At 40.3% G+C, this 26,923-nt stretch overlaps 1 protein-coding gene across 1 annotated transcript in view; it reads right to left on the reverse strand.

The window, feature by feature from the left end:
* LOC128659728 (aldehyde oxidase 1-like) overlaps positions 1-26,923 on the reverse strand; it is a 561,780-nt gene that overhangs the window by 63,966 nt on the left and 470,891 nt on the right. Inside the window, 2 exon segments of the mRNA XM_053713310.1 lie at positions 18,105-18,170; positions 18,313-18,427. Of these exon segments, the coding sequence (XP_053569285.1) occupies positions 18,105-18,170; positions 18,313-18,427 (181 nt within the window).

Genomic DNA, 26,923 nt, shown 5'->3' on the forward strand with positions numbered 1-26,923 from the left:
CAGAACTGGTCTGAAAGAATTCTCCTTCTTTGGAACAATGAACAGATTTGAATAGAACCCCAGACCCCGTTCCTGAAAAGAAACTGGCACAATTACCCCAGATAACTCCAGGTCTGAAACACACTTCAGGAAAGCCTGAGCCTTTACTGGGTTCACTGGAATGCGTGAGAGAAAGAAACTTCTCACAGGCGGTCTTACTTTGAAACCTATTCTGTACCCTTGAGAAACAATGTTCGGAATCCATTGATTTTGGATTGAATTGATCCAAACATCCTTGAAAAATCTTAGTCTGCCCCCTACCAGCTGAGCTGAAATGAGGGCTGCACCTTCATGCGGACTTGGGGGCTGATTTAGATCTTTTAAATGGCTTGGATTTATTCCAGACTGGAGAAGGCTTCCAATTAGAAACAGTTCCCTTAGGGGAAGGATCAGGTTTCTGTTCCTTATTTTGACGAAAGGAACGAAACGGTTAGAAGCTTTAAATTTACCCTTAGATTTTTTATCCTGAGGCAAAAAAGCTCCCTTCCCCCCAGTGACAGTTGAAATAATAGAATCCAACTGAGAACCAAATAATGTATTACCATGGAAAGAGAGAGATAGCAACGTTGATTTAGAAGTCATATCAGCATTCCAAGATTTAAGCCATAAAGCTCATCTAGCTAATATAGCTAAAGACATATATCTGACATCAATTCTAATGATATAAAAAATGGCATCACAAATGAAATTATTAGCATGTTGAATTAGCTTATCAATGCTATACACATTATGATCTGGTACTTGTTGCGCTAAAGTTTCCAACCAAAAAGTTGAAGCAGCAGCAACATCAGCCAAAAAAATAGCAGGCCTAAGAAGATGACCTGAATATAAATAAGCCTTCCTTAGATAAGATTCAAGTTTCCTATCTAAAGGATCTTTAAAAGAAGTACTATCTGCCGTAGGAATAGTAGTACGTTTAGCAAGAGTAGAGATGGCCCCATCAACTTTGGGAATCTTTTCCCAAAACTCCAATCTATCAGTCGGCAAAGGATACAGTTTCTTAAACCTTGAAGAAGGAGTAAAAGAAGTACCCAGTCTATTCCATTCCCTAGAAATCACATCTGAAATAGCATCAGGAACTGGAAAAGCCTCTGGAATAACTACATGAGGTTTAAAAACCGAATTTAAACGTTTACTAGTTTTAATATCAAGAGGACTAGTCTCCTCCATATCTAATGCAATCAACACCTCTTTTAATAAGGAACGAATATACTCCATTTTAAATAAGTATGAAGATTTGTCAGTGTCAATATCTGAGGCAGAATCTTCTGAACCAGATAGATCCTCATCAGAGATAGATAAATCAGAATGTTGTCGGTCATTTAAAATTCATCAATTTTATGAGAAGTTTTAAAAGACCTTTTACGTTTATTAGAAGGTGGTATGACAGACAAAGCCTTCTTAATGGAATTAGAAACAAATTCTCTCACAGTAACAGGAATATCCTGAGCATTAGGGGGTCGATCCGATATAAATCGTCGCCCGCAAAAGCCGGCGACGCCAATATTTGCGCGGATTTGGTATCACATATACGGCGTAACCTAGAAGTTACGCCCGTATATTTCTGCCGTCGCCCGCAGTTTTTTGGGCCATAGGCAGGTATACCAAACCCGCGCAGTTTGGTATCCAATATGCAGCGTAAGGACTTACGTGGCGAAAATGGAGAAAACTTACTCCATTTTCACCTCGCCACAAAAAGCAGCCGTAAGAAGCCTGGCTGTTCCGATCAGCCAATAGAATGCGAGCTCAATCTGATTGGCTGATTGGATCAGCCAATCGGATTGAACTTGAATCTGATTGGCTGATTCAATCAGCCAATCAGATTTTTTTAACTTAATTCCGATTGGCTGATAGAATCCTATCAGCCAATCGGAATTCGGCGGACGCCATCTTGGATGACGTCATTTAAAGGTACCTCATTCCAAGTTCAGCAGTCGGCCGGGATGGATGCTCCGCGGCGGCGGAGCGAAGAAAGAAGATTGAAGATGCCGCCGGAAGAATGAAGACTTTGCTGCCGCTTGGAGGAAGACGTCGCCGGAGGAAGAATTCTTCTTTGCCGCTTGGAGGATGACATCGCCGGAGGAAGAATTCTTCTTTGCCGCTTGGAGGAAGACATCGCCCGGATCGGATCAGGAGTTCGGCCCGGTGTGGTGAAGACAAGGTAGGGAGATCTTCAGGGGGGTAGTGTTAGGCTTTTTTAAGGGGGGTTTGGGTGGGTTTAGAATAGGGGTATGTGGGTGGTGGGTTGTAATGGGGGGGGGGGGGGGTATTGTATTTCTTGTATGCAAAAGAGCTGAATTCTTTGGGGCATGCCCCACAAAAGGCCCTTTTAAGGGCTGGTAAGGTAAAGAGCTTTGAAATTTGTTGAATTTAGAATAGGGCAGGGAATTTTTTTTATTTTGGGGGTTTATTATTTTATTAGGGGGCTTAGAATAGGTGTAATTAGCTTAAATATCTTGTAATCTTTTTTTTATTTTTTGTAATTTAGTGTTTGTTTTTTTTTGTAATTTAGTTTAGTTAATTTAATTGTATTTTTAGATAGATGTTTGTAGTTTATTTAATTTATTGATAGTGTAGGTGTATTTGTAACTTAGGTTAGGATTTATTTTACAGGTAATTGGGTAATTATTTTAACTAGGTAGATATTAAATAGTTAATAACTATTTAATATCTATTATACCTAGTTAAAATAATTAACAATTTACCTGTAAAATAAATATTAACCCTAACATAGCTACAATGTAATTATTAATTATATTGTAGCTATCTTAGGGTTTATTTTATAGGTAAGTATTTAGATTTAAATAGGAATATTTTAGTTTATAAATGAATTAGATTAATTTAATATAAATTTAGTTAGGGTTAGATAGAGTTAATATAGTTAATATAAATACTATAGTAACTATATTAACTATATTAACCCTAATATAATTAGGGTTAATATAGTTAATATATATAATGTAATAACTATATTAACTATAATATACTTAGGGTTAATATAGATAAAATAGCTGGCGGCGGGGTAGGTAGATTAAATTAGGGGTTAATCATTTTAATAGAGATGGCGGCGGTGTAAGGGGCTTACATTAGGGGTTAATAATTTTAATATAGATGGCGGCGGTGTTAGGGGCTCACTTTAGGGGGTTATAGATATAATATAGCTGGCGGCGGGGTACGGGAGCGGCGGTTTAGGGGTTAATAACTTTATTAGGTTGCGGCGGGGTACGGGAGCGGCGGTTTAGGGGTTAATAGCTTTTTTATTGTTAGGCTAGTGAGGGGTTAGACAGTGCGGGCTATGTTAGGGAGGCGTGTTAGACAGTGCGGGCTATGTTAGGGAGGCGTGTTAGACAGTGCGGGTGTTTTAAACTTTAGTCAGGTTTTATAGGCGCCGGCAGTTTCTAACGTGGCGCAAGTCACTGGCGACGCCAGAAATTTGTACTTACGCAGATTTCTGGACATCGCTGGTTTGTCAGACTTACGGCACGTTAGCATCTGACGGCAACCTATATGGGATGGCTCAAGTTGCGAGCTGAAACTGCGGGCGACGCCGGTTCCCTCGCTTGCGCCGCAAACTGCGATCGATATCGGATCGCGCCCTAGATGTTCAAGGAACAACAACAGGTAATGGATTACTACTAATGGAAATATTGTCTGCATTTAAAAGTTTGTCATGACAACTATTACAAACTACAGCCGGAGGAACAGTTACCACAAGTTTACAACAAATGCACTTAGCTTTGGTAGAACCGACATCAGGCAGCAGGATTCCAGCAGGATTCCAGTAGTAGATTCTGAGACAGGGTCAGATTGAGACATCTTGCAATATGTAATAGAAAAAATAACATATAAAGCAAAATTATCAATTTCCTTATATGACAGTTTCAGGAATGGGAAAAAATTCAAACAAAATAAGCCTCTGGAAACCAGAAGCAAAATAAAAAAAAGACTTAAATAATGTCAAAAGTCTGGCGCCAAGTATGACGCCCACAACTGACAAAATATTTTTTGGCGCCAAGAACGTCTGCAACAGACACGAGCGTCATAGATGACGCAACCACGTGAAAACTCTCAGCGCCAACTAAGACGCCGGAAATGACGGAATTACGTCAACAAACGTAATTCTCGCGCCAAAAAGTCTTGCGCCAAGAATGACGCAATAAATTATAGTATTTTGCGCTCCCGCGAGCCTAACAGCCCGCAATTTAGAAAAGAGAGTCAATTTGAAAATTTCAGGTAAGAAAAAATTATTATATTTTTTTTCAAATGCATTTTCCAAAATGAAACTGACAGTCTGCAAAAAGGAAATATACTGATAAACCTGAATCATGGCAAATATAAGTACAAAACATATATTTAGAACTTTACATATAAAGTGCCAAACCATAGCTGAGAGTATCTTAAATAAAGGAAAACATACTTACCAAAAGACACTCATTTACATAAAGTAGATAGCTAAACCAGTACTGAAACGAGAATCAGTAAAGGTAATGGTATATGAGTATATCGTCGATCTGAAAAGGGAGGTAGGAGATGAATCTCTACGACCGATAACAGAGAACCTATGAAATAGATCCCTTTAGGATGACCATTGTATTCAATAGGTGATACTCCCTTCACATCCCTCTGTCATTCACTGCACTCTGAGAGGAACTGGGCTTCAGCATGCTGAGAAGTGCATTTCAACGTAGAAATCTAGCACAAACTTACTTCACCACCTCCATAGGAGGCAAAGTTTGTAAAACTGAATTGTGGGTGTGGTGGGGGGTGTTTTTATAGGCATTTTGAGGTTTGGGAAACTTTGCCCCTCCTGGTAGGAATGTATATCCCATACGTCACTAGCTCATGGACTCTTGCCAATTACATGAAAGCAATACTATTTATTCTCTAAAGAAATATGTTTAAAAGGAAAAAGCTGGAGAGTGGATATAGTGAAATGATGCCTTTTTAATATGTAAAGACAAGACCCTAAGTGAAAACATATATACAGTGTGTGTATATGTATATCCTCAGTCCTAGAGGTGTTAGTTTATGTGTGTATCCTCAGTCCTAGTGCTGTCAGTGTATATGATTTAGACTTCATTCTTTTACCTAGAGAGTTAGCACATATTCTCCAAATGCTAATAGTGGGGGATAAGCCAGCCAGAAGCTACACTTTCCTGCAGAATATGTAGGTCTGCTCTTATTTTGACTCTCATACATGCTTTGTAAATGTGTGCCCCCTCGTGAAAAAAAATGCCCCCCCATTTCATTCGTTCTGGAGCCGACCCTGGTGAAGTGGTAGACCACACAAAGTCACAGAGTGGGACTGACAAGTGCTGAAGCACATAGTGCATAAATATTGCCTATCATCTGTTGCAGCACTCACTACAGAGTTCCAAATTACCTATAGAAGCAATATAGTAGAACTGTGCCTCATAAAATGGGTTTCCAAGGCTGAACAGCTATACACAAGCTTCACATAAACATGAGTAGGAACTCTGAAAGGCACTCTCATGACCATGTCTGGACTTAGCGTAAATACCTTATAAAAACCTGTTTATAATAGAGCAATCTCATTTAAGGGTCTATGCAAATAAGCAAGGCAGCAGGGTAATGTTCAAATCGAGTAAAAAAAGATATGTGTTTTGCATAGAAACTCAGTCGCTTTTTTTGGGCTAGCAATGGTGTGGATGGAAATGGATTGCAATAGTTAAATGAAAGTAGTGACTAAGCGTTCTCCTTTAAAAACCCAATTTTTAAAACACCAGTACTATTATTGACAATCATGACAGTGCAAGTGTAACTTACATTCAAATATTATAAATGAAATATGAAATTACACCGTGTATATGTAGGTTTCCCAAAGTGATACTTTCTACAGATTCCCTTAGTTGTTCAGGATATCACATAGTCAATACATATACATATGTATATGAAGGTATACATATATAAATATATGCGTTTTCCCTGACAATAGCCTCTCCAATTGCAATGAATGAAGCTTTAATAAATCAATACCATGTATGTTAATAAACATCCAAAATGTCTCCTGGGGCCATATATATATATATATATTATATGTGCAAGATAAAAGACTGTAAATAGTCGTGACATAATGTTAAAGTACCAATCCATAGTAAAGTTAAAATACAACGTATCTGAAACATGATATCATCGTAGTAAATGTAAACTTTTGTAAAAAGTTACATATAATTTCCAGTGTTATCAATTATGGTACGGCATCAAGACCGCCCCTACCCTGAGGAGGATGTGCCTCATTTGATGGACAAGATTTATCAGCGTATCAGAAGAGCGCTAATTAGCATTTACTTTTTCTTTTGTGCACACGCGCGCACACGTCAACTCCCCTCGCGCACATGTTAACCCCCCGGGACATGCACATTCCCCACATCCCCATCATAAAAGGGAGCAGCTCTGCTGTCTGTGTAGGCATTAACGGAACTGTTCCCTTTAATAATACCTTCTTCTTGCATGCTGCTTCTAGTATTTCTGTGTTTTGACCTCCTCCAGCTTCAGCTGACTAATCACTCTTCTACCAGAGGGTCATAATCTGCATTAGCACTTAAAGATGCAGGAATATGCAGATTGATGTTATGCTATGCAGAAGGATAAGGATGGTTTTGGCAGTCAGTAATCAGGCACCAGCAGTGGGAAATATAATTTTAATTACAATTTATTATATGGGATGGTATTATTATTAACGTTGCAAAAGTGATGTTCTGACTCCTAATAACCACAGCTGCCCTTACTACTACAAATAACCTCCATAGCTGCACTATTGTATTGCGGTCCACCTCTAGGATGACAGGCTGATCAGAGTCTTCTTCTCTAGCACTTAGGCGCTCTTCTGCTTATGTGGGCAGTGAACCATCTTTTATGTGCACTGCTCCACAAAAGAAGTGCGGTCCCGTTGTGCCAGTGACCTTATGTGTGACGTCACCATATATGCACATATATGCAGTTTTTATTTGGCAACCTCACCCACGTGATGTAGGAGGACGGGGAAAGCTATTTTTTTTTCAAAAGGATCGTTTTCAAAGATTAAAAGATGCAACTTACATAGGTACAGCTCTGCATCCTTTTTTTTTAAAAATTTTCTTTTATTGAGATTTTCATATAATACAACATAAAATATTTTTATCTATATACAAAGAATACAGGGTTACACATCTATTCCAACTCAGTGGAGGAGACGACTCAAAACAAATGCTCTAGAATTATAGACTTTTATAGTGATATGTGCATAATGATAACTAAGTCAGCATCCCGTCTAGGTGGGATATATGATGTAGAAATCCTACAGGTAAAAAGTATAAACATGAGCGATATTAAGAACCATAGCTGTCGAATGTGTCAACAATACAATTGGATACAACATAAAGATGAAACCTCTTTTTGATTTTATATAATTTAGTAAGTGCTCCCCATGAATCTTAGAAGGCCACTTTTGGACCTAATTGATCTAAGAAGTGAGGGAGGTTTGCATTGGTCATGGTCACTCTTGGACCTTATAACATATAAAAAAAAAATAGCATCTGATATAGCATGTAAGTAATGAACCATACTGGTGTAGGCCAAACAATTCTTAAAGCAAGCTTATTGTTATACTATATGTTTTGCAAGGGTTGAATTTGTATCCGAGCTTGTTAACTAACATAATACTAAGGAGAGTTAAATTTTGAAACTACATACGTTAGGTGTTAAATAGGAGTTTGGGAAAACAAAGACTTTAAATAGCTATATCTAGTAAAGAACATAAATGTGGAGCTGGTATGACATAGTTCAACATAGCATGTGGAGCTGGGGTTATGATTGATAGTTGCATAAATATAATTGAGAGACCCCCCCCAACAATAAAAAAAGGATAAAAGGAAAAAGAAGGAAATATAAAAAAATATATTCTCTAATGCAATCATGCTATACTCGAGTCTGGTAGGATGTAGGTCATAGGAGCAGTACTCGGTATCTATCTGCCTGTATCTATAGAGAGTGGAAAACATAACTAGGTAGTACTTACACGTGGGGACACATAGTAAGTAGGGAGGTTACAAGCACAATCTAAATAGGAGTGCAATAACTGTAATGGATTCATAGATTACAGCCCATTCTGAAGGAAGGGAAAGAGGTAAGGGTTGTATTAGATATGCTCATAGAGGAGGCAATCATCAAGCCTTGATGAAATGGGACTAAATTTAATAAGTAATGGCAAAAATCGGAGGTGTATATATTGGTTGTTATATAGAATACCAATGTTCCCTATTACAAGGTGTGTGGTAGCTGCAGTTTACTTTAGGAGAGTAGAGGAGAATACTCATATTGCTGTATCTATTATTTAACTGCTCTGGTTGTAGTAATGCTGTTACCAATCAGTTTCACTTCTAAAGTAACTATACTCCATAGTCTCAGCCGCTGACATGGAGATCTAGTACCTTTTGGGCTGTAGATAATATGATTGGATCAACAACTATAGAGATGTATTACAGAACTACCCTTGGAATGCCTGTTCAGCAGAGATTATTTAGGTCTTGGATTAGTGTCAATATATATGAATAAGGCTCAGGAATATAACAGTCAATATAACAAATAACAGTGAGAGAACAATATATAAACATCTCACAAAAGTAAAGTCCTTATAAATAACCATTTCTACGATGGTAGTCCACTATTTCTACTAGAGAATCATGTCCATACTGTTAGCCTATGCCAGCTTTTGATGACTGAGGGCTGCATTTAAATAGTTCCATGATGCAGATAGTAGGGGGCTCCCACTTGCCTCTGAAGATAATGTTGGCACTTAAAACTGGCCTTAGTGATAGACGTGAGGACAGTTTTTCTGACATAAGTGTTGCTTTGAGTGTGATTTTGTTGAGATCTAAGCAGCGTGACAAGCGCTTGTGTTTTAGGGATGTACCTTCCATCTTAGTCTCAGAGGTCAGAGGGATCGGAGGTTGCGATCCCCAGATAGAGCCTTTCTTCTCATTTACAGCTGTGAGGTTGATTATCTCATGCTCTCTAATAGCTGAGGCATCACTCACTTCTGTTGATTGATCCTCTATGTTGTATTCTCAAGTATGGAAGTAAGATACTTTCCTGGTCTAGCCTTTTCTGCTGTGTGACTCATCAAGAGAGTTGAAGTCTGCGGTTCTGTGCATCAGAGGCTCACAATCAGTAGGTAAGTGGTGAGCTACTGGGGGCTCCGCAGGCGTCTCTGGTTTATTAAGGGAAAAAAATCAACTGCTCTTAAAGAGTTCCATTCCTCTGCGAGTATTGCACTGATCTCAAGAAAGTGCTTATAAAGTATAGAATGGAAAATAAGCAAGGGGCGCCAACATAGTGTGAATCGTTCAAACAACAAATATAAAAGTGATCTGCAAAAAACTACTCATAAGGAAAGTGGCACCTTAAATGAATAAGGTGCGATAAAGCAGGCTGACATTCAAATTCCAGCAGTCAGTACGCTGGAGGTCTCACCCAGAGGACCTGTGGAATCCAGATAGGCGTCTAGAAAGTGGCACCCACGTTTTTTAGGGCCAATGGCCGGACCAGGTGAGCTGCAAGCTGATAGGTGTTCTCCTGCTGCACTCACGCCGCCAAGACTTTTCTCCAAACCTGACAATGTCAGTGTATGAAAGGTACGGTGGCAAATGTCCTCTCAGGCCACTGAGGTTCCAAATCTAAACTCTATGTCCATACAGTGATACTGTTTCAGATGTGTCTGTAGCTGAGAACTTAGGATCCAGTGACCATCAATCTGTTTGGTTTGGTATTCATGTGCAGAAACTGTCCACTCAGACTGGAAAACACTTTTACAGAAGGAATGTGCCTTTCTTTGCTAAAAGTTAGACAATATTCATCACCTCCAAAAACAAGCTTTTACTGTGCAGTCATATTGGTGTGGGACAGATCTTTAGTTTGAGAATGCAGGTGAGACGTCTACTCCTTGTACTGAACCACAGGACTGACCAGACAGAACAAATTAGCTTATAAAGTATAACCTTCAGAAGTATGTAAGCCTCCTCCTCCATCATGGCTGTGTCTTTTATCAGTCACTGTGAGGCTGTATACTAAGTGATCCTTTAGTACCATTTGATTGAGATCTCGTCTCCACAGTTCTAGCTCCAGTGTTTTGTAGTGTTCTTACAGCTATCGTTAGTAGTTGAATAAGCCTACTTTACCCGGCGGACCAGAGGGGGGGGGGGATTGGAGTGGATGTTACCAGGCCACCGCCTCACCTAATCAAATGTCCGGATCAGCGCTCCAGGTGGTGCAATCTCCTCAATAATGGTAGCAAATGATGCAGTAAAGTTTCACAATACAGTATTAATGTAGTTAACTCCTGTATTTGTAGTATATTTTTAGATAACCGGCGGATTATCTATCAGTCATCAGGAGCCTCAATTATTGCAGCTAGTCATGGCTGCCATCTGGACACGCCCCCTACATACTTATTTTTATATTGTGGACTTATTCATTATGGTATCCTGGAGTGTTGACTGGTCCTTTAAAGTTGTCCAAAATGCCCCTTTGAAAAGTTATCTGGTGCCTAGAGGTGTCGAAAAGCTGTCAAAATTGTGATTGCCGAGATCTTTTCAACACCATAGGGAAAATAGGACTTTTATAGGGAATTTTGCAGGAATCAGCCGAAAACGCTCTATTGTGATTGTGCCAAATTTAAAAGTAGTCTTTTTGGTCTGAAAAATAGCTGAAAAAGCTGCTCCTGATAGATTGTGATTGAGGCCATTATTAGTAAGCAGCCACTGATTAACCAATCAAAAAGTGTCAAGCTTCATTCTTTACACTGAGCCCTCTCACCAAATTTTTTTTTTTTTTCAACTAACCAATCACGATTGCTTAAAAAAATCATAAATGGGAGCAAACCCCAGACTAGGTCCAGACTGAGGCAGAAGAAAAGTACTCTGTGAAGCCCTGTTGTTGCTGAGGGCAAAAAGCTGAATATGAAATTATCCTATAATAAGAATTATAGTAATAACACTGGAGGGTAATAATGTACATTTCTTTATATTAAGTTGTTTTTCTTCTATAAAGGTACGAGAAGTCCACTGATTCATCCTTTACTTGTGGGATATTATCCTCCTGCTAACAGGAAGTGGCAAAGAGCACCACAGCAGAGCTGTCTATATAGCTCCTCCCTTAGCTCCACCCCCAGTCATTCTCTTTGCCTACTCTAAGTACTAGGAAGGGTAAAGTGAAAGAGGTGATAAAATATTAGTTTTTAATTTGTTCAAGCAAGAGTTTTTTTGTTTTAAATGGTACCGGTGTGTACTGTTTACTCTCAAGCAGCAGATGGATGAAGACTTCTGCCTGTAGGATGATGATCTTAGCATTTGTCACTAAGATCCAGAGCAGTTCCCACAGAGGCTGAGGGGTACAAGAAACTTCAGTGTGAGGAACATTTTCATGCTATACAGCAGTGAGGTATGTTCAGTCATTTTTTCTGGAGAGACTGTGTATTTCAGAAAGGCTGACAGTATCCCCATGAGGGTAAGGGTAAGCAGTGATCCTAAGAGCTATAGAAGGGCATTACTAAGCTTGCATAAGGGGCTGATTAAAAAATGGTTGACACTGAGTTTTTGAACGTTTTGTGAACTGGGAGTGCTGTTAACGTTTTTTGGGCAATAACGTTTTTTGGCAACTTTATTGAGGGTACACTTGGCTTATTTTTTGGGTCTCAGAACCCACATGGCTAGTTTAAAACCGCTCTGGTGCGGTTCTTTGAGGCTTTAAAGACATCGAGTGGGATGGGCGGGGCCTATTTTCGCGCCTCAGATGCACAGTTGTATTCACTTAGCAAGCAGCAAGCTCCAACTCCGGAGGGCCCTTGTGGAAGTTTTGGGCCAAATCTAAGCTTTAACCCCATTTTTTCAGGATTTAGGCCTTATTATCAATCCGGTTTGCACAATAAAGGGTTAAATGTTTGTTTTTCTTGTGGGGCAAACTTAACTACACAAATTGAGTCTGATATAAAAAATTTGAAAAGATTGGTGTATTTTAAAGCAGTTTTGCAGAACGTGTATGCTTTTTTTCTCTTAAAGGCGCAGTACCGTTTTTTAAGATTGTTATTTTTTTCACTAAATAAAGTGTTTTCAAGCTTCTTTGTAGTCATTACTAGCCTGTTCAACATGTCTAACATTGAGGAAAGTCAATGTTCAATATGTTTAGAAGCCATCGTGGAACCCCCACTTAGAATGTGTCCCTCATGCACTGAAAGGTCAATAAATTGCAAAGAACATATTTTAGCTACTAAAAGTATGTCGCAGGATGATTCTCAGTCAGAAGGGAATCAGGTTATGCCATCTAATTATCCCCAAGTGTCACAACCATTAACGCCCGCACAAGCGACGCCAAGTACTTCTAGTGCGTCTAATTCTTTCACTTTGCAAGATATGGCCGCAGTTATGAATACTACCCTCACAGAGGTTTTATCTAACCTGCCTGGGTTGCAGGGGAAGCGCAGTAGGTCTGGTGTGAGAACAAATGCTGACGCTTTATTAGCCATATCTGATGTATCCTCACAATGTTCTGAGTTGGGGGTGAGGGATTTGATGTCTGAGGGAGAGATTTCTGATTTAGGATAGATGTTCCCTCAGACAGACTCAGATATGACGGCTTTTAAATTTAAACTAGAACACCTCCGCTTGTTGCTCAGGGAGGTTTTAGCGACAATGGATGATTGTGACCCTATTGTAGTTCCAGAGAAATTGTGTAAAATGGACAGATTTCTAGAGGTTCCTGCCTACACTGATGTTTTTCCGGTCCCTAAGAGGATTTCGGACATTGTTACTAAGGAGTGGGATAGACCAGGTATTCCGTTCGCTCCCCCTCCTACTTTTAAGAAAATGTTTCCCATATCAGACACCATGCGGGAGTCGTGGCAGACGGTCCCTAAGGTGGAGGGAGTTATTTCTACTCTGGCTAAGCGTACAACTATACCTATTGAGGACAGTTGTGCTTTCAAAGATCCTATGGATAAAAAATTAGAGGGTCTCCGAAAGAAAATATTTGTTCATCAGGGTTTTCTTCTCCAACCTATAGCGTGCATTGTTCCTGTAACTACTGCAGCTGCTTTTTGGTTTGAGGCTCTGGAGGAGGCTCTTCAGGTTGAGACCCCATTAGATGATATTCTGGATAGAATTAGGGCTCTCAAACTAGCTAATTATTTCATTACAGATGCCGCTTTTCAACTGGCTAAATTAGCGGCAAAGAATTCAGGTTTTGCCATTTTAGCGTGTAGAGCATTATGGCTTAAGTCCTGGTCTGCTGATGTGTCATCAAAATCTAAGCTTTTAGCCATCCCTTTCAAAGGTAAGACCCTATTCGGGCCTGAACTGAAAGAGATCATTTCAGACATCACTGGAGGGAAAGGCCATGCCCTTCCTCAGGATAAGACAAATAATATGAGGAGCAAACAAAATAATTTTTGTTCCTTTCGAAATTTCAAAGGTGGTCCCTCTACCTCTTCCCCTGCTGCAAAACAAGAGGGGAATTTTGCTTAATCCAAGTAAGTCTGGAGACCTAACCAGACTTGGAACAAGAGACGTTCAGGACTCCTGGGCTTTAGAAATCGTAACCCAGGGGTATCTTCTAGATTTCAAAGATTCTCCTCCAATGGGGGGATTCCATCTTTCTCAATTGTCTGCAAACCAGACAAAAAAGAGAGGCGTTCTTACGCTGTGTAGCAGACCTATATACCATGGGAGTGATCCGCCCAGTTCCGAAAACAGAACAGGGGCAGGGGTTTTACTCCAATCTGATTGTGGTTCCCAAAAAAGAGGGAACCTTCAGACCAATTTTAGATCTCAAGATCCTAAACAACTTCCTCAGAGTCTCATCTTTCAATTCGGACTATTTTACCAATGATCCAGGAGGGTCAATATATGACCACCGTGCACTTAAAGGATGCGTATCTACACATCCCTATCCACAAAGATCATCACCAGTTCCTCAGGTTCGCCTTTCTGGACAAGCATTACCAGTTTGTGGCTCTTCCCTTCGGGTTGGCCACAGCTCCCAGAATTTTCACAAAGGTGCTAGGGTCCCTTCTGGTGGTTCTAAGGCCGCGGGGCATAGCAGTGGCGCCTTATCTGGACGATATCTTAATTCAGGCGTCGACTTACCAACTAGCCAAGTCTCACACAGACATCGTGTTGGCTTATCTAAGATCTCACGGGTGGAAGGTGAACGTAAAAAAGAGTTCACTTATCCCTCTCACAAGAGTTCCATTCCTGGGAACTCTGATAGATTCGGTGGACATGAAAATTTTTCTGACGGAGATCAGGAAATCAAAAATTTTAACCACCTGCCGAGCTCTTCTTTCCATTCCTCGGCCGTCAGTGGCTCTGTGTATGGAGGTAATCGGACTAATGGTAGCGGCAATGGACATAGTTCCGTTTGCTCGCTTGCATCTCAAACCACTGCAACTATGCATGCTCAATCAGTGGAATGGGGATTATGCAGATTTATCTCCTCAGATAAATCTGGATCAAGAGACCAGAGACTCTCTTCTTTGGTGGTTGTCACAGGATCATCTGTCCCAGGGAATGTGTTTCCGCAGGCCACGTGGGTCATAGTGACGATGGATGCCAGCCTATTGGGCTGGGGTGCAGTCTGGAATTCCCTGAAAGCACAGGTTTTGTGGACTCAGGAGGAGGCTCTCCTCCCGATAAATATTCTAGAACTGAGAGCGATATTCAACGCGCTTCAGGCGTGGCCTCAGCTGGCTTCAGCCAGATTCATAAGATCCAGTCGGACAATATCACAACTGTAGCATATATCAATCATCAGGGGGGAACAAAGAGTTCTTTAGCGATGATAGAGGTTACCAAAATAATTCGATGGACAGAGACTCACTCTTGCCATCTATCAGCAATCTATATCCCAGGAGTGGAGAACTGGGAAGCGGATTTTCTAAGTCGTCAGACTTTTCATCCGGGGGAGTGGGAACTCCATCCGGAGGTGTTTGCACAATTGATTCAGCAATGGGGCACACCAGAATTGGATCTGATGGCGTCTCGTCAGAACGCCAAACTTCCTTGTTACGGATCCAGGTCAAGGGATCCTCAGGCAGTACTGATAGATGCTCTAGCAGTACCCTGGTCGTTCAACCTGGCTTATGTGTTTCCACCATTTCCTCTCCTTCCTCATTTGATTGCCAGAATGAAACAGGAGAGAGCTTCGGTGATTTTGATAGCACCTGCGTGACCACGCAGGACTTGGTATGCAGACCTGGTGGACATTTAATCTCTTCCACCATGGACTCTGCCACTGAGACAGGACCTTCTGATTCAAGGTCCGTTCCAGCATCCAAATCTAGTTTCTCTGCGGCTGACTGCCTGGAGATTGAACGCTTGATTTTATCCAAGCGGGGTTTCTCTGAGTTGGTCATAGATACCTTGATTCAGGCTCAAAAGCCTGTCACTAGGAAAATTTATCATAAGATATGGCGTAAATATCTTTATTGGTGCGAATCCAAGGGCTACTCATGGAGTAAGATCAGGATTCCTAGGATTTTGTCCTTTCTCCAAGAAGGATTGGAGAAGGGGCTATCAGCTAGTTCCTTAAAGGGACAGATATCTGCTTTATCAATTTTACTGCACAAGCATCTGGCAGATGTTCCAGACGTTCAGTCGTTCTGTCAGGCTTTAGTTAGAATCAAGCCTGTGTTTAAACCTGTTTCTCCGCCATGGAGTTTGAATTTAGTTCTTAAAGTTCTTCAAGGGGTTCAGTTTGAACCTATGCATTCCATAGATATTAAGCTTCTATCTTGGAAAGTTCTGCTTTTAGTTGCTATCTCTTTGGCTCGAAGAGTTTCTAAACTATCTGCATTGCAATGCGACTCGCCTTATCTTGTTTTCCATGCTGATAAGGTGGTTTTGCGTACCAAACCTGGATTCCTTCCTAAGGTTGTTACTAATAGGAATATTAATCAGTAAATTGTTGTTCCTTCTCTGTGTCCTAATCCTTCCTCTAAGAAGGAGCGTCTGCTGCACAACTTGGACGTGGTTCGTGCTTTGAAGTTTTACTTGCGTGCGACCAAAGATTTCTGTCAAACATCTTATTTGTTTGTTGTCTATTCTAGAAGAAGTAGAGGTCAAAAGGCTACGGCTACCTCTCTTTCTTTTTGGCTGAAAAGCATCATCCGTTTGGCATACGAGACTGCTGGACAGCAGCCTCCTGAAAGAATTACAGCTCACTCTACTAGAGCGGTGGCTTCCACATGGGCTTTTAAAAATGATGCTTCTGTTGAACAGATTTGTAAGGCTGCGACTTGGTCTTCGCTTTTTTAGAAATTTGATACTTTTGCTTCTTCAGAGGCTATTTTTGGGAGAAAAGTTCTTCAAGCAGTGGTGCCTTCTGTTTAACCATCTGTCTTGTCCCTCCCGTTCATCCGTATCCTGTAGCTTTGGTATTGTATCCCACAAGTAAAGGATGAATCCGTGGACTCGTTGTACCTTATAGAAGAAAAGTAAATTTATGGTTACCTGATAAATTAATTTCTTCTATGGTATGACGAGTCCACGGGCCGCCCTGTCCTTTTAAGACAGATTATATTTTGTGATTTTAAACTTCAGTCACCTCTGCACCTTTTAGTTTCTCCTTTTTCTTCTTGTACCTTCGGTCGAATGACTGGGGGGTGGAGCTAAGGGAGGAGCTATATAGACAGCTCTGCTGTGGTGCTCTTTGCCACTTCCTGTTAGCAGGAGGATAATATCCCACAAGTAAAGGATGAATCCGTGGACTTGTCGTACCATAGAAGAAATTAATTTATCAGGTAAGCATAAATTAACTTTTTTCTGGGGGGGGGGGGCTAGCATAACTTACTGCAATTAAGAGGTTGCAGTTAAAATTAAAGGGACAGTAAACACTTTTAGGTTTTAATATAAAAGTTTTAGAGTATATTCTCATTTATTTTGTCCCCCTTTCATGTAATTTAGTTCTGAAAATTGTGACTTTTCTAATTCTCACAACTGAAAAAAGACACAATTTGGGCTTCTACATTGGCATTTACAGATAAAAACTGCAAAACTGATATTTATACTAACTTAATGACAGTGACTTTCCTTCTTGGCTGCAGACTCAAGCCTGGATTAGCTAATGAAAAACAACTGCAACAAACAAATTTGTTTAAATAATGTTTAAACTTGGCTGATATGCTATTTTTATAGCAAGAAATGCCTTGCAATGTTAGCAGCTGGGGGAGTTCTGTTATATTTGCCTACTGTGTTATGTTATCCTACCTACATAACGCGTTCTGCCAGATAGAGCACTTTCATATCCGCCATTTTAGTTTGAAACGGAGGCTGATGTCAAAATATTGATTGGATGGTGATATTTGACTGTTTGAAGTGCACATCTCGCTCAAACATAAAATATTAAAACATAAACACATTATTATGTATGTTATTAGCTTGTGATGATAGCATTAATTTTATAACTATTTTTTTCAGGGTACAGATGTGTTTCCATTATTTTTGTTACATAGCCTGAAAAATACATTTATAAAATGAACACTATCATCACAAGCTAATACCATACAAATATTTGGTGTTTATGTTTTAATTATTTATGTTTGAGAGAGATCTGCACTCAAAACAGCAAAATATAAAGTGGTAGGAAAAGTATACAGAATCTGATCACTATTTAAACATCAGCCTCCTTTTGAAACAAATATGGCGGATATGAAAGTTCTCTATCTAGATGTAGACTTGGCCATACGTGTTGCGTAAGTAGGACAACGTAACAAGGTAGGGAAATACTACACAACAGGGACAAAACCTTTTACTCAACTGGCCAGTCACATGTGCTGCTATTATGTAGTTATTTGCAACATTACAAAGTATCACTGAATAGTGTGATACAGCCTCTGAAGTAAATTCTAAAAAAACACGGAGACACTATATTTTTTCATTGATATTACATTTTAGTGGCTAGTTTAGAATCTAACCCATATAAGTATTGTATCTTTTGTCTTGTATCAATTGTCCTTTACATAAAATAAATACGTTTTCCTAACTTGTAATTCAAGTTACATTTTAAAATTCACTTACCTGACCCACGTCTAATGCTGGGTTAAGACTGCAGCCAATATCCATGACAATGTCTGCTCTAATGTTCTAATAAAAAGAAGGGAAAAGCAGAATTTAGTTTACAAAGATTACTGTGTCCCATTTTTATAATAAGCACAATTGTAAAGTGTTACTGATTGGTTGCAGGAAATGAGGTGCATTATAGAATGCAAAAGAATTCCCTGTTTACCTTATGTGCCCCAGTTAAACAGTCCACTTCCACTTCTGCACAAGCAGCTCCAAATACACAATACTGGAAAGGGTGACCCTCACCTTTCTCCCAGTCCATGTTAGTTTCGTAACCTCTAGAAAACAAATAATGTTTCATTACACAGATTTAATATAGGGATTGATCATAATCCTTTAGAAAAGCGTATCAAATGATTTATCTACAAAAATCCCCATATATTAAAATGGTTAATTCTGTAAAAAAAATAATAATCATTCATTCAACTTTTCTAAATGATTGGGGTTGATTTTGTATTAACCAACACATACACAGAGTAAGGAGATATAAATCTGTAATAGATAATAACTACAATGTCTGTATGATAAGTATCAAATGTGTCCTTTTTCATATACTTTGCTTTTTTCCTATGGGCTGTATTATAATGATGCAGCTGCTCACCTCTTAAAGGGATAAGTCAACACCAGAACTTTTGTTGTTTAAAGAGAAAGATAATCCCTTTATTAACCATTCCCCAGTTTTGTATAACCAACACCGTGATTATCTTGTATCTATGCTTCTGCAAACTGCCCCCTTATTTCAGTTCTTTTGACAGACTTGCATTTTAGCCAATCAGTGCTCATTCCAGGGTAACTTCACGTGCATGAGCTCATGGTTATTTATATGAAACACATGAACTAATGCCCTCTAGTAGTCAAAATGCATTCAGATTAGAGGAAGTCTTCAAGGTCTAAGAAATTAGCATATGAACCTCCAAGGTTTAGCTTTCAATACCAAGAGAACAAAGCAAAAACAGAATTTATGCTTACCTGATAAATTACTTTCTCCAACGGTGTGTCCGGTCCACGGCGTCATCCTTACTTGTGGGATATTCTCTTCCCCAACAGGAAATGGCAAAGAGTCCCAGCAAAGCTGGTCACATGATCCCTCCTAGGCTCCGCCCACCCCAGTCATTCGACCGACGGACAGGAGGAAATATATATAGGAGAAACCATATGATACCGTGGTGACTGTAGTTAGAGAAAATAATTCATCAGACCTGATTAAAAAAACCAGGGCGGGCCGTGGACCGGACACACCGTTGGAGAAAGTAATTTATCAGGTAAGCATAATTTCTGTTTTCTCCAACATTGGTGTGTCCGGTCCACGGCGTCATCCTTACTTGTGGGAACCAATACCAAAGCTTTAGGACACGGATGAAGGGAGGGAGCAAATCAGGTCACCTAAATGGAAGGCACCACGGCTTGCAAAACCTTTCTCCCAAAAATAGCCTCCGAAGAAGCAAAAGTATCAAATTTGTAAAATTTGGCAAAAGTGTGCAGTGAAGACCAAGTCGCTGCCTTACATATCTGGTCAACAGAAGCCTCGTTCTTGAAGGCCCATGTGGAAGCCACAGCCCTAGTGGAGTGAGCTGTGATTCTTTCAGGAGGCTGCCGTCCGGCAGTCTCATAAGCCAATCGGATAATGCTTTTAAGCCAAAAGGAAAGAGAGGTAGAAGTCGCTTTTTGACCTCTCCTTTTACCAGAATAAACAACAAACAAGGAAGATGTTTGTCTGAAATCTTTAGTAGCCTCTAAATAGAATTTTAGAGCACGGACTACGTCCAAATTGTGTAACAAACGTTCCTTCTTTGAAACTGGATTCGGACACAAAGAAGGTACAACTATCTCCTGGTTAATATTTTTGTTGGAAACAACTTTCGGAAGAAAACCAGGCTTAGTACGCAAAACCACCTTATCTGCATGGAACACCAGATAGGGCGGAGAACACTGCAGAGCAGATAACTCTGAAACTCTTCTAGCAGAAGAAATTGCAACCAAAAACAAAACTTTCCAAGATAATAACTTAATATGTACGGAATGTAAGGGTTCAAACGGAACCCCTTGAAGAACTGAAAGAACTAGATTTAGACTCCAGGGAGGAGTCAAAGGTCTGTAAACAGGCTTGATCCTAACCAGAGCCTGAACAAATGCTTGAACATCTGGCACAGCTGCCAGTCTTTTGTGAAGTAAAACAGATAAAGCAGAGATCTGTCCCTTCAGAGAACTTGCAGATAATCCTTTCTCCAAACCTTCTTGTAGAAAGGATAGAATCTTAGGAATTTTTATCTTGTTCCATGGGAATCCTTTAGATTCACACCAACAGATATATTTTTTCCATATTTTATGGTAAATTTTTCTAGTTACAGGCTTTCTAGCCTGAAACAGAGTATCTATTACAGAATCTGAAAACCCACGCTTTGATAAAATCAAGCGTTCAATCTCCAAGCCGTCAGTTGGAGGGAAACCAGATTCGGATGTTCGAATGGACCCTGAACAAGAAGGTCCTGTCTCAAAGGTAGCTTCCATGGTGGAGCCGATGACATATTCACCAGGTCTGCATACCAACTCCTGCGTGGCCACGCAGGAGCTATCAAGATCACCGAGGCCCTCTCCTGATTGATCCTGGCTACCAGCCTGGGGATGAGAGGAAACGGTGGGAATACATAAGCTAGGTTGAAGGTCCAAGGTGCTACTAGTGCATCTACTAGGGTCGCCTTGGGATCCCTGGATCTGGACCCGTAGCAAGGAACCTTGAAGTTCTGACGAGACGCCATCAGATCCATGTCTGGAATGCCCCATAATTGAGTTATTTGGGCAAAGATTTCCGGATGGAGTTCCCACTCCCCCGGATGGAATGTCTGACGACTCAGAAAATCCGCTTCCCAATTTTCCACTCCTGGGATGTGGATCGCAGACAAGTGGCAGGAGTGATCCTCCGCCCATTGAATTATCTTGGTCACTTCTTTCATCGCCAGGGAAGTCCTTGTTCCCCCCTGATGATTGATATATGCAACGGTCGTCATGTTGTCTGACTGAAACCTTATGAATTTGGCCTTTGCTAGTTGAGGCCAAGCTCTGAGAGCATTGAATATCGCTCTCAGTTCCAGAATGTTTATCGGGAGAAGAGACTCTTCCCGAGACCATAGACCCTGAGCTTTCAGGGATTCCCAGACCGCGCCCCAGCCCACTAGGCTGGCGTCGGTCGTGACAATGACCCACTCTGGTCTGCGGAAGCTCATTCCCTGTGACAGATTGTCCAGGGTCAGCCACCAACGGAGTGAATCTCTGGTCTTTTGATCTACTTGAATCGTCGGAGACAAGTCTGTATAATCCCCATTCCACTGTCTGAGCATGCACAGTTGTAATGGTCTTAGATGAATTCGTGCAAAAGGAACTATGTCCATTGTTGCAACCATCAATCCTATTACTTCCATGCACTGCGCTATGGAAGGACGAGGAACAGAATGATGTACTTGACAAGAGCTTAGAAGTTTTGATTTTCTGACCTCTGTCAGAAAAATCCTCATTTCTAAGGAATCTATTATTGTTCCCAAGAAGGGAACTCTTGTTGACGGGGACAGAGAACTTTTTTCTTTGTTCACCTTCCATCCGTGAGATCTGAGAAAGGCTAGGACGATGTCCGTATGAGCCTTTGCTTTTGACAGGGACGACGCTTGAATCAGGATGTCGTCCAAGTAAGGTACTACTGCAATGCCCCTTGGTCTTAGAACCGCTAGAAGGGACCCTAGTACCTTTGTGAAAATCCTTGGAGCAGTGGCTAATCCAAATGGAAGTGCCACAAACTGGTAATGCTTGTCCAGAAAAGCGAACCTTAGGAACTGATGATGTTCCTTGTGGATAGGAATATGTAGGTACGCATCCTTTAAATCCACGGTAGTCATAAATTGATTTTCCTGGATAGTAGGTAGGATCGTTCGAATAGTTTCCATTTTGAACGATGGTACCCTGAGAAATTTGTTTAGGATCTTTAGATCCAAAATTGGTCTGAATGTTCCCTCTTTTTTGGGAACTATGAACAGATTGGAATAAAATCCCATTCCTTGTTTTCTTATTGGAACTGGATGTATCACTCCCATCTTTAACAGGTCTTCTACACAATGTAAGAATGCCTGTCTCTTTATTTGGTTTGAAGATAATTGAGACCTGTGGAACCTTCCCCTTGGGGGTAGTTCCTTGAATTCCAGGAGATAACCTTGAGAAACTATTTCTAGCGCCCAAGGATCCTGAACATCTCTTGCCCAAGCCTGAGCAAAGAGAGAAAGTCTGACCCCCACTAGATACGGTCCCGGATCGGGGGCTATCCCTTCATGCTGTTTTGGTAGCAGTGGTAGGCTTCTTGGCCTGCTTACCCTTGTTCCAGCCTTGCATTGGTTTCCAGGCTGGTTTGGGTTGTGAAGTATTACCCTCTTGCTTAGAGGATACAGAATTAGAGACTGGTCCGTTTCTGCGAAAGGGACGAAAATTAGGCTTATTATTAGCCTTAAAAGACCTATCCTGTAGGAGGGCGTGTACCTTTCCCCCAGTGATGTCTGAAATAATCTCTTTCAAATCAGGTCCAAATAATGTTTTACCTTTGAAAGGAATGTTAAGCAATTTTGTCTTGGAAGACACATCCGCTGACCAAGACTTTAGCCAAAGCACTCTGCGCGCCACGACAGCAAACCCTGAATTTTTCGCCGCTAATCTAGCTAATTGCAAAGCGGCATCTAAAACAAAAGAGTTAGCCAATTTAAGTGCTTGAACTCTGTCCATAACCTCCTCATACGAAGATTCTTTACTGAGCGATTTTTCTAGTTCCTCGAACCAGAAACACGCTGCCGTAGTGACAGGAACAATGCATGAAATTGGTTGTAGAAGGTAACCTTGCTGTACAAAAATCTTTTTAAGCAAACCCTCTAATTTCTTATCCATAGGATCTTTGAAAGCACAACTATCTTCGATAGGAATAGTAGTGCGTTTGTTTAGAGTAGAAACCGCCCCCTCGACCTTGGGGACTGTCTGCCATAAGTCCTTTCTGGGGTCGACTATAGGAAATAATTTCTTAAATATAGGGGGGGGGGACAAAAGGTATGCCGGGCCTTTCCCACTCTTTATTTACTATGTCCGCCACCCGCTTGGGTATAGGAAAAGTGTCGGGGGGCACCGGAACCTCTAGGAACTTGTCCATCTTACATAATTTCTCTGGAATGACCAAATTGTCACAATCATCCAGAGTAGATAACACCTCCTTAAGCAGTGCGCGGAGATGTTCTAATTTAAATTTAAATGTCACAACATCAGGTTCAGCTTGATGAGAAATTTTTCCTGAATCTGAAATTTCTCCATCAGACAAAACCTCCCTCATGGCCCCTTGAGATTGGTGTGAGGGTATGTCAGAACAGTTATCATCAGCGTCCTCTTGCTCTTCAGTGTTTAAAACAGAGCAATCGCGCTTTCTCTGATAAGTAGGCATTTTGGATAAAAGATTTGCTATGGAGTTATCCATTACAGCCGTTAATTGTTGCATGGTAATAAGTATTGGCGCACTAGATGTACTAGGGGCCTCCTGTGTGGGCATAACTGGTGTAGACACAGTAGGGGATGATGTAGTATCATGTTTACTCCCCTCATTTGAGGAATCATCTTGGGCAATATCATTATCTGTTGCATTACTGTCCTTACTTTGTTTGGACACTATGGCACAATTATCACATAAATTTAAATGGGGAGACACATTGGCTTTCATACATATAGAACATAGCTTATCTGATGGTACAGACATGTTAAACAGGCTTAAACTTGTCAACAAAGCACAAAAAACGTTTTAAAATAAAACCGTTACTGTCACTTTAAATTTCAAACTGAAAACACTTTATTACTGAATATGTGAAAAAGTATGAAGGAATTGTTCAAAATTCACCAAAATTTCACCACAGTGTCTTAAAGCATTAAAAGTATTGCACACCAAATTTCAGAGCTTTAACCCTTAAATTAACGGAACCGGAGCCGTTTTTACATTTAACCCCTATACAGTCCCAGAATGAGGCTCTGTCTATAACTAGAAAGGCCTCCATCTGAAAAAGGTGTCCAACACAGTGCCTGCCGTTTTTCTAAACGTTCCCCAAGATTATAATACCAATAATTAGTTAGAATCTGCATAATATGCCTAGTAAAGCAATTGTTTTAGCCCAGAAAAATGTCTACCAGTTTTTAAGCCCTTTTTGAAGCCCTTTATTCTTTTATGTTTAACTAAGAAAATGGCTTACCGGTCCCCATGAAGGGAAATGACAGCCTTCCAGCATTACATGGTCTTGTTAGAAATATGGCTAGTCATACCTTAAGCAGAAAAGACTGCTAACTGTTTCCCCCAACTGAAGTTACTTCATCTCAACAGTCCTGTGTGGAAACAGCAATCGATTTTAGTTACTGTCTGCTAAAAATCATCTTCCTCTTACAAACAGAAATCTTCATCCTTTTCTGTTTCAGAGTAAATAGTACATACCAGCACTATTTTAAAATAACAAACACTTGATAGAAGAATAAAACTACAAAAAACTCTTAACCATCTCCGTGGAGATGTTGCCTGTGCAACGGCAAAGAGAATGACTGGGGTGGGCGGAGCCTAGGAGGGATCATGTGACCAGCTTTGCTGGGACTCTTTGCCATTTCCTGTTGGGGAAGAGAATATCCCACAAGTAAGGATGACGCCGTGGACAGGACACACCAATGTTGGAGAAATTGGTGATAAAAGCAAATTGGAAACGTGTTTAAAATGACATTCCCTATCTAAATCATGAAAGTTTTTTTTTTAACTTGACTGTCCCTTTAATAAATACTATTTGGCTAGATTACGAGTTTTGCGTTATGAGGGGTGCGGTACTAACTTGCACGTTATTGTCACAGCTCACTTACCTACAGCGCTGGTATTACAGGCTTTTATAAACCCGGCGTTATCAGGCAAGAAGTGAGCGTAGAGCAAAATTGAGCTCCATACCACACTCAAATACCAGCGCTGCTTAAGTCAGCGGTGAGCTGGTTGTACGTGCTCATGCACGATTTCCCCATAGACATCAATGGGGAGAGCCGGCTGAAAAAAAGCCTAACACCTGCAAAAAAGCAGCGTAAAGCTCTGTAATGCAGCCCCATTGATTCCTATGGGGAAATTAAATTTATGTTTACACCTAACACCCTAACATAAACCCTGAGTCTAAACACCCCTAATCTGCCGCCCCCGACATCACCGACACCTACATTATACTTATTAACCCCTAATCTGCCGCTCCGGACATCGCCGCCACTATAATAAACATATTAACCCCTAAACTGCCACACTCCCGCATCTCAAACACTATTTAAATATTATTAACCCCTAATCTGCCGCCCCTAACATTGCCGCCACCTACCTACATTTATTAACCCCTAATCTGCTGCCCCAACGTCGCCGCCACTATACTAAAGTTATTAACCCCTAAACCTAAGTCTAAACCTAACCCTAACACCCCCTAACATAAAAATATAATTAAAATAAATCTAAATAAAAATTCCTATCATTAACTAAATAATTCCTATTTAAAACTAAATACTTACCTATAAAATAAACCCTAAGCTAGCTGCAATATAACAGTTACATTGTAGCTAGCTTAGGGTTTATTTTTATTTTACAGGCAAGTTTGTATTTATTTTAACTAGGTAGAATAGTTACTAAATAGTTATTAACTATTTACTAACTACCTAGCTAAAATAAATACAAATTTACCTGTAAAATAAAACCTAACCTTAGTTACACTAACACCTAACCTTACAGTACAATTAAAGAAATTACCTAAATTAAATACAATTAACAAAATTAAATACAAATACCTAAATTACAAAAAACAAACACTAAATTACACAAAATAAAAAACAAATTACAAGATATTTAAAAGGGCCTTTTGCGGGGCATTGCCCTAAAGCAGAGCTTTCCAAACTTTTCATGTTGGTGACACACTTTTTAGACCTACATCATTTTGTGACACAGTAATTCAGTTGTACTGGCAAACAGGAGGTTAAACTAACTTGTTTTAAGAGATACGGACACATACATAAATTATATAATAACAAAATGTATTTACAAGTAACAGTAAGTAAGTATGTGCAAGAATTAAACAAAAGTTTAATATCACCAAAAGCTACTTACTATTTTAATAGGATGTATAAGATTGATAGGATGGACACAATTTCTGAATATTTGGTGGAATATTAGATAAAGACACTCGCATTTCATCATTAAACATTTTTAAGCTTCCCCTTCCTATCCCTATATCAAGAGCAGGAGCAGCAATGCACTACTGGGAGCTAGTTGCAAAAAACCCCCCACTGACTTCTGACTTCAGCTCAGCGTTTAAGCTGCCGCCCTCAGAGCTTGGTGAGTCCGATTGACTACTGCCCATGCTGCAAACACACTGCTGTCCCACTCACTGACTACACTTGCAGTCACGAGCCAATTAAGGAGACTACACATGCAGTCAGGAGCCAATGTGCCGCCAAAGCCACCAATGGCAATAGTTTCAGTTCCCACTGATCTGCGCCAATAGGTTAAGATGATCTGTGACCCCCTAGGTATCAATCACGTGTCAACCATGTGATATGCGTAGCAGGCAGACGGAAAGTCAGAAACCAAAAAAAAAATGTTTAAAAAATTTAAATTTAAAAAAATTAGTGCTGAAGCAGGGACACACCTACACACTGCTGCCGACACACTAGTGTGTCCCGACACACAGTTTGGAAAGCACTGCCCTAAAGAAATCAGCTCT

This window comes from Bombina bombina, chromosome 1 (assembly GCF_027579735.1).
Source record: "Bombina bombina isolate aBomBom1 chromosome 1, aBomBom1.pri, whole genome shotgun sequence".
In the NCBI taxonomy this organism is placed as follows: domain Eukaryota; kingdom Metazoa; phylum Chordata; class Amphibia; order Anura; family Bombinatoridae; genus Bombina; species Bombina bombina.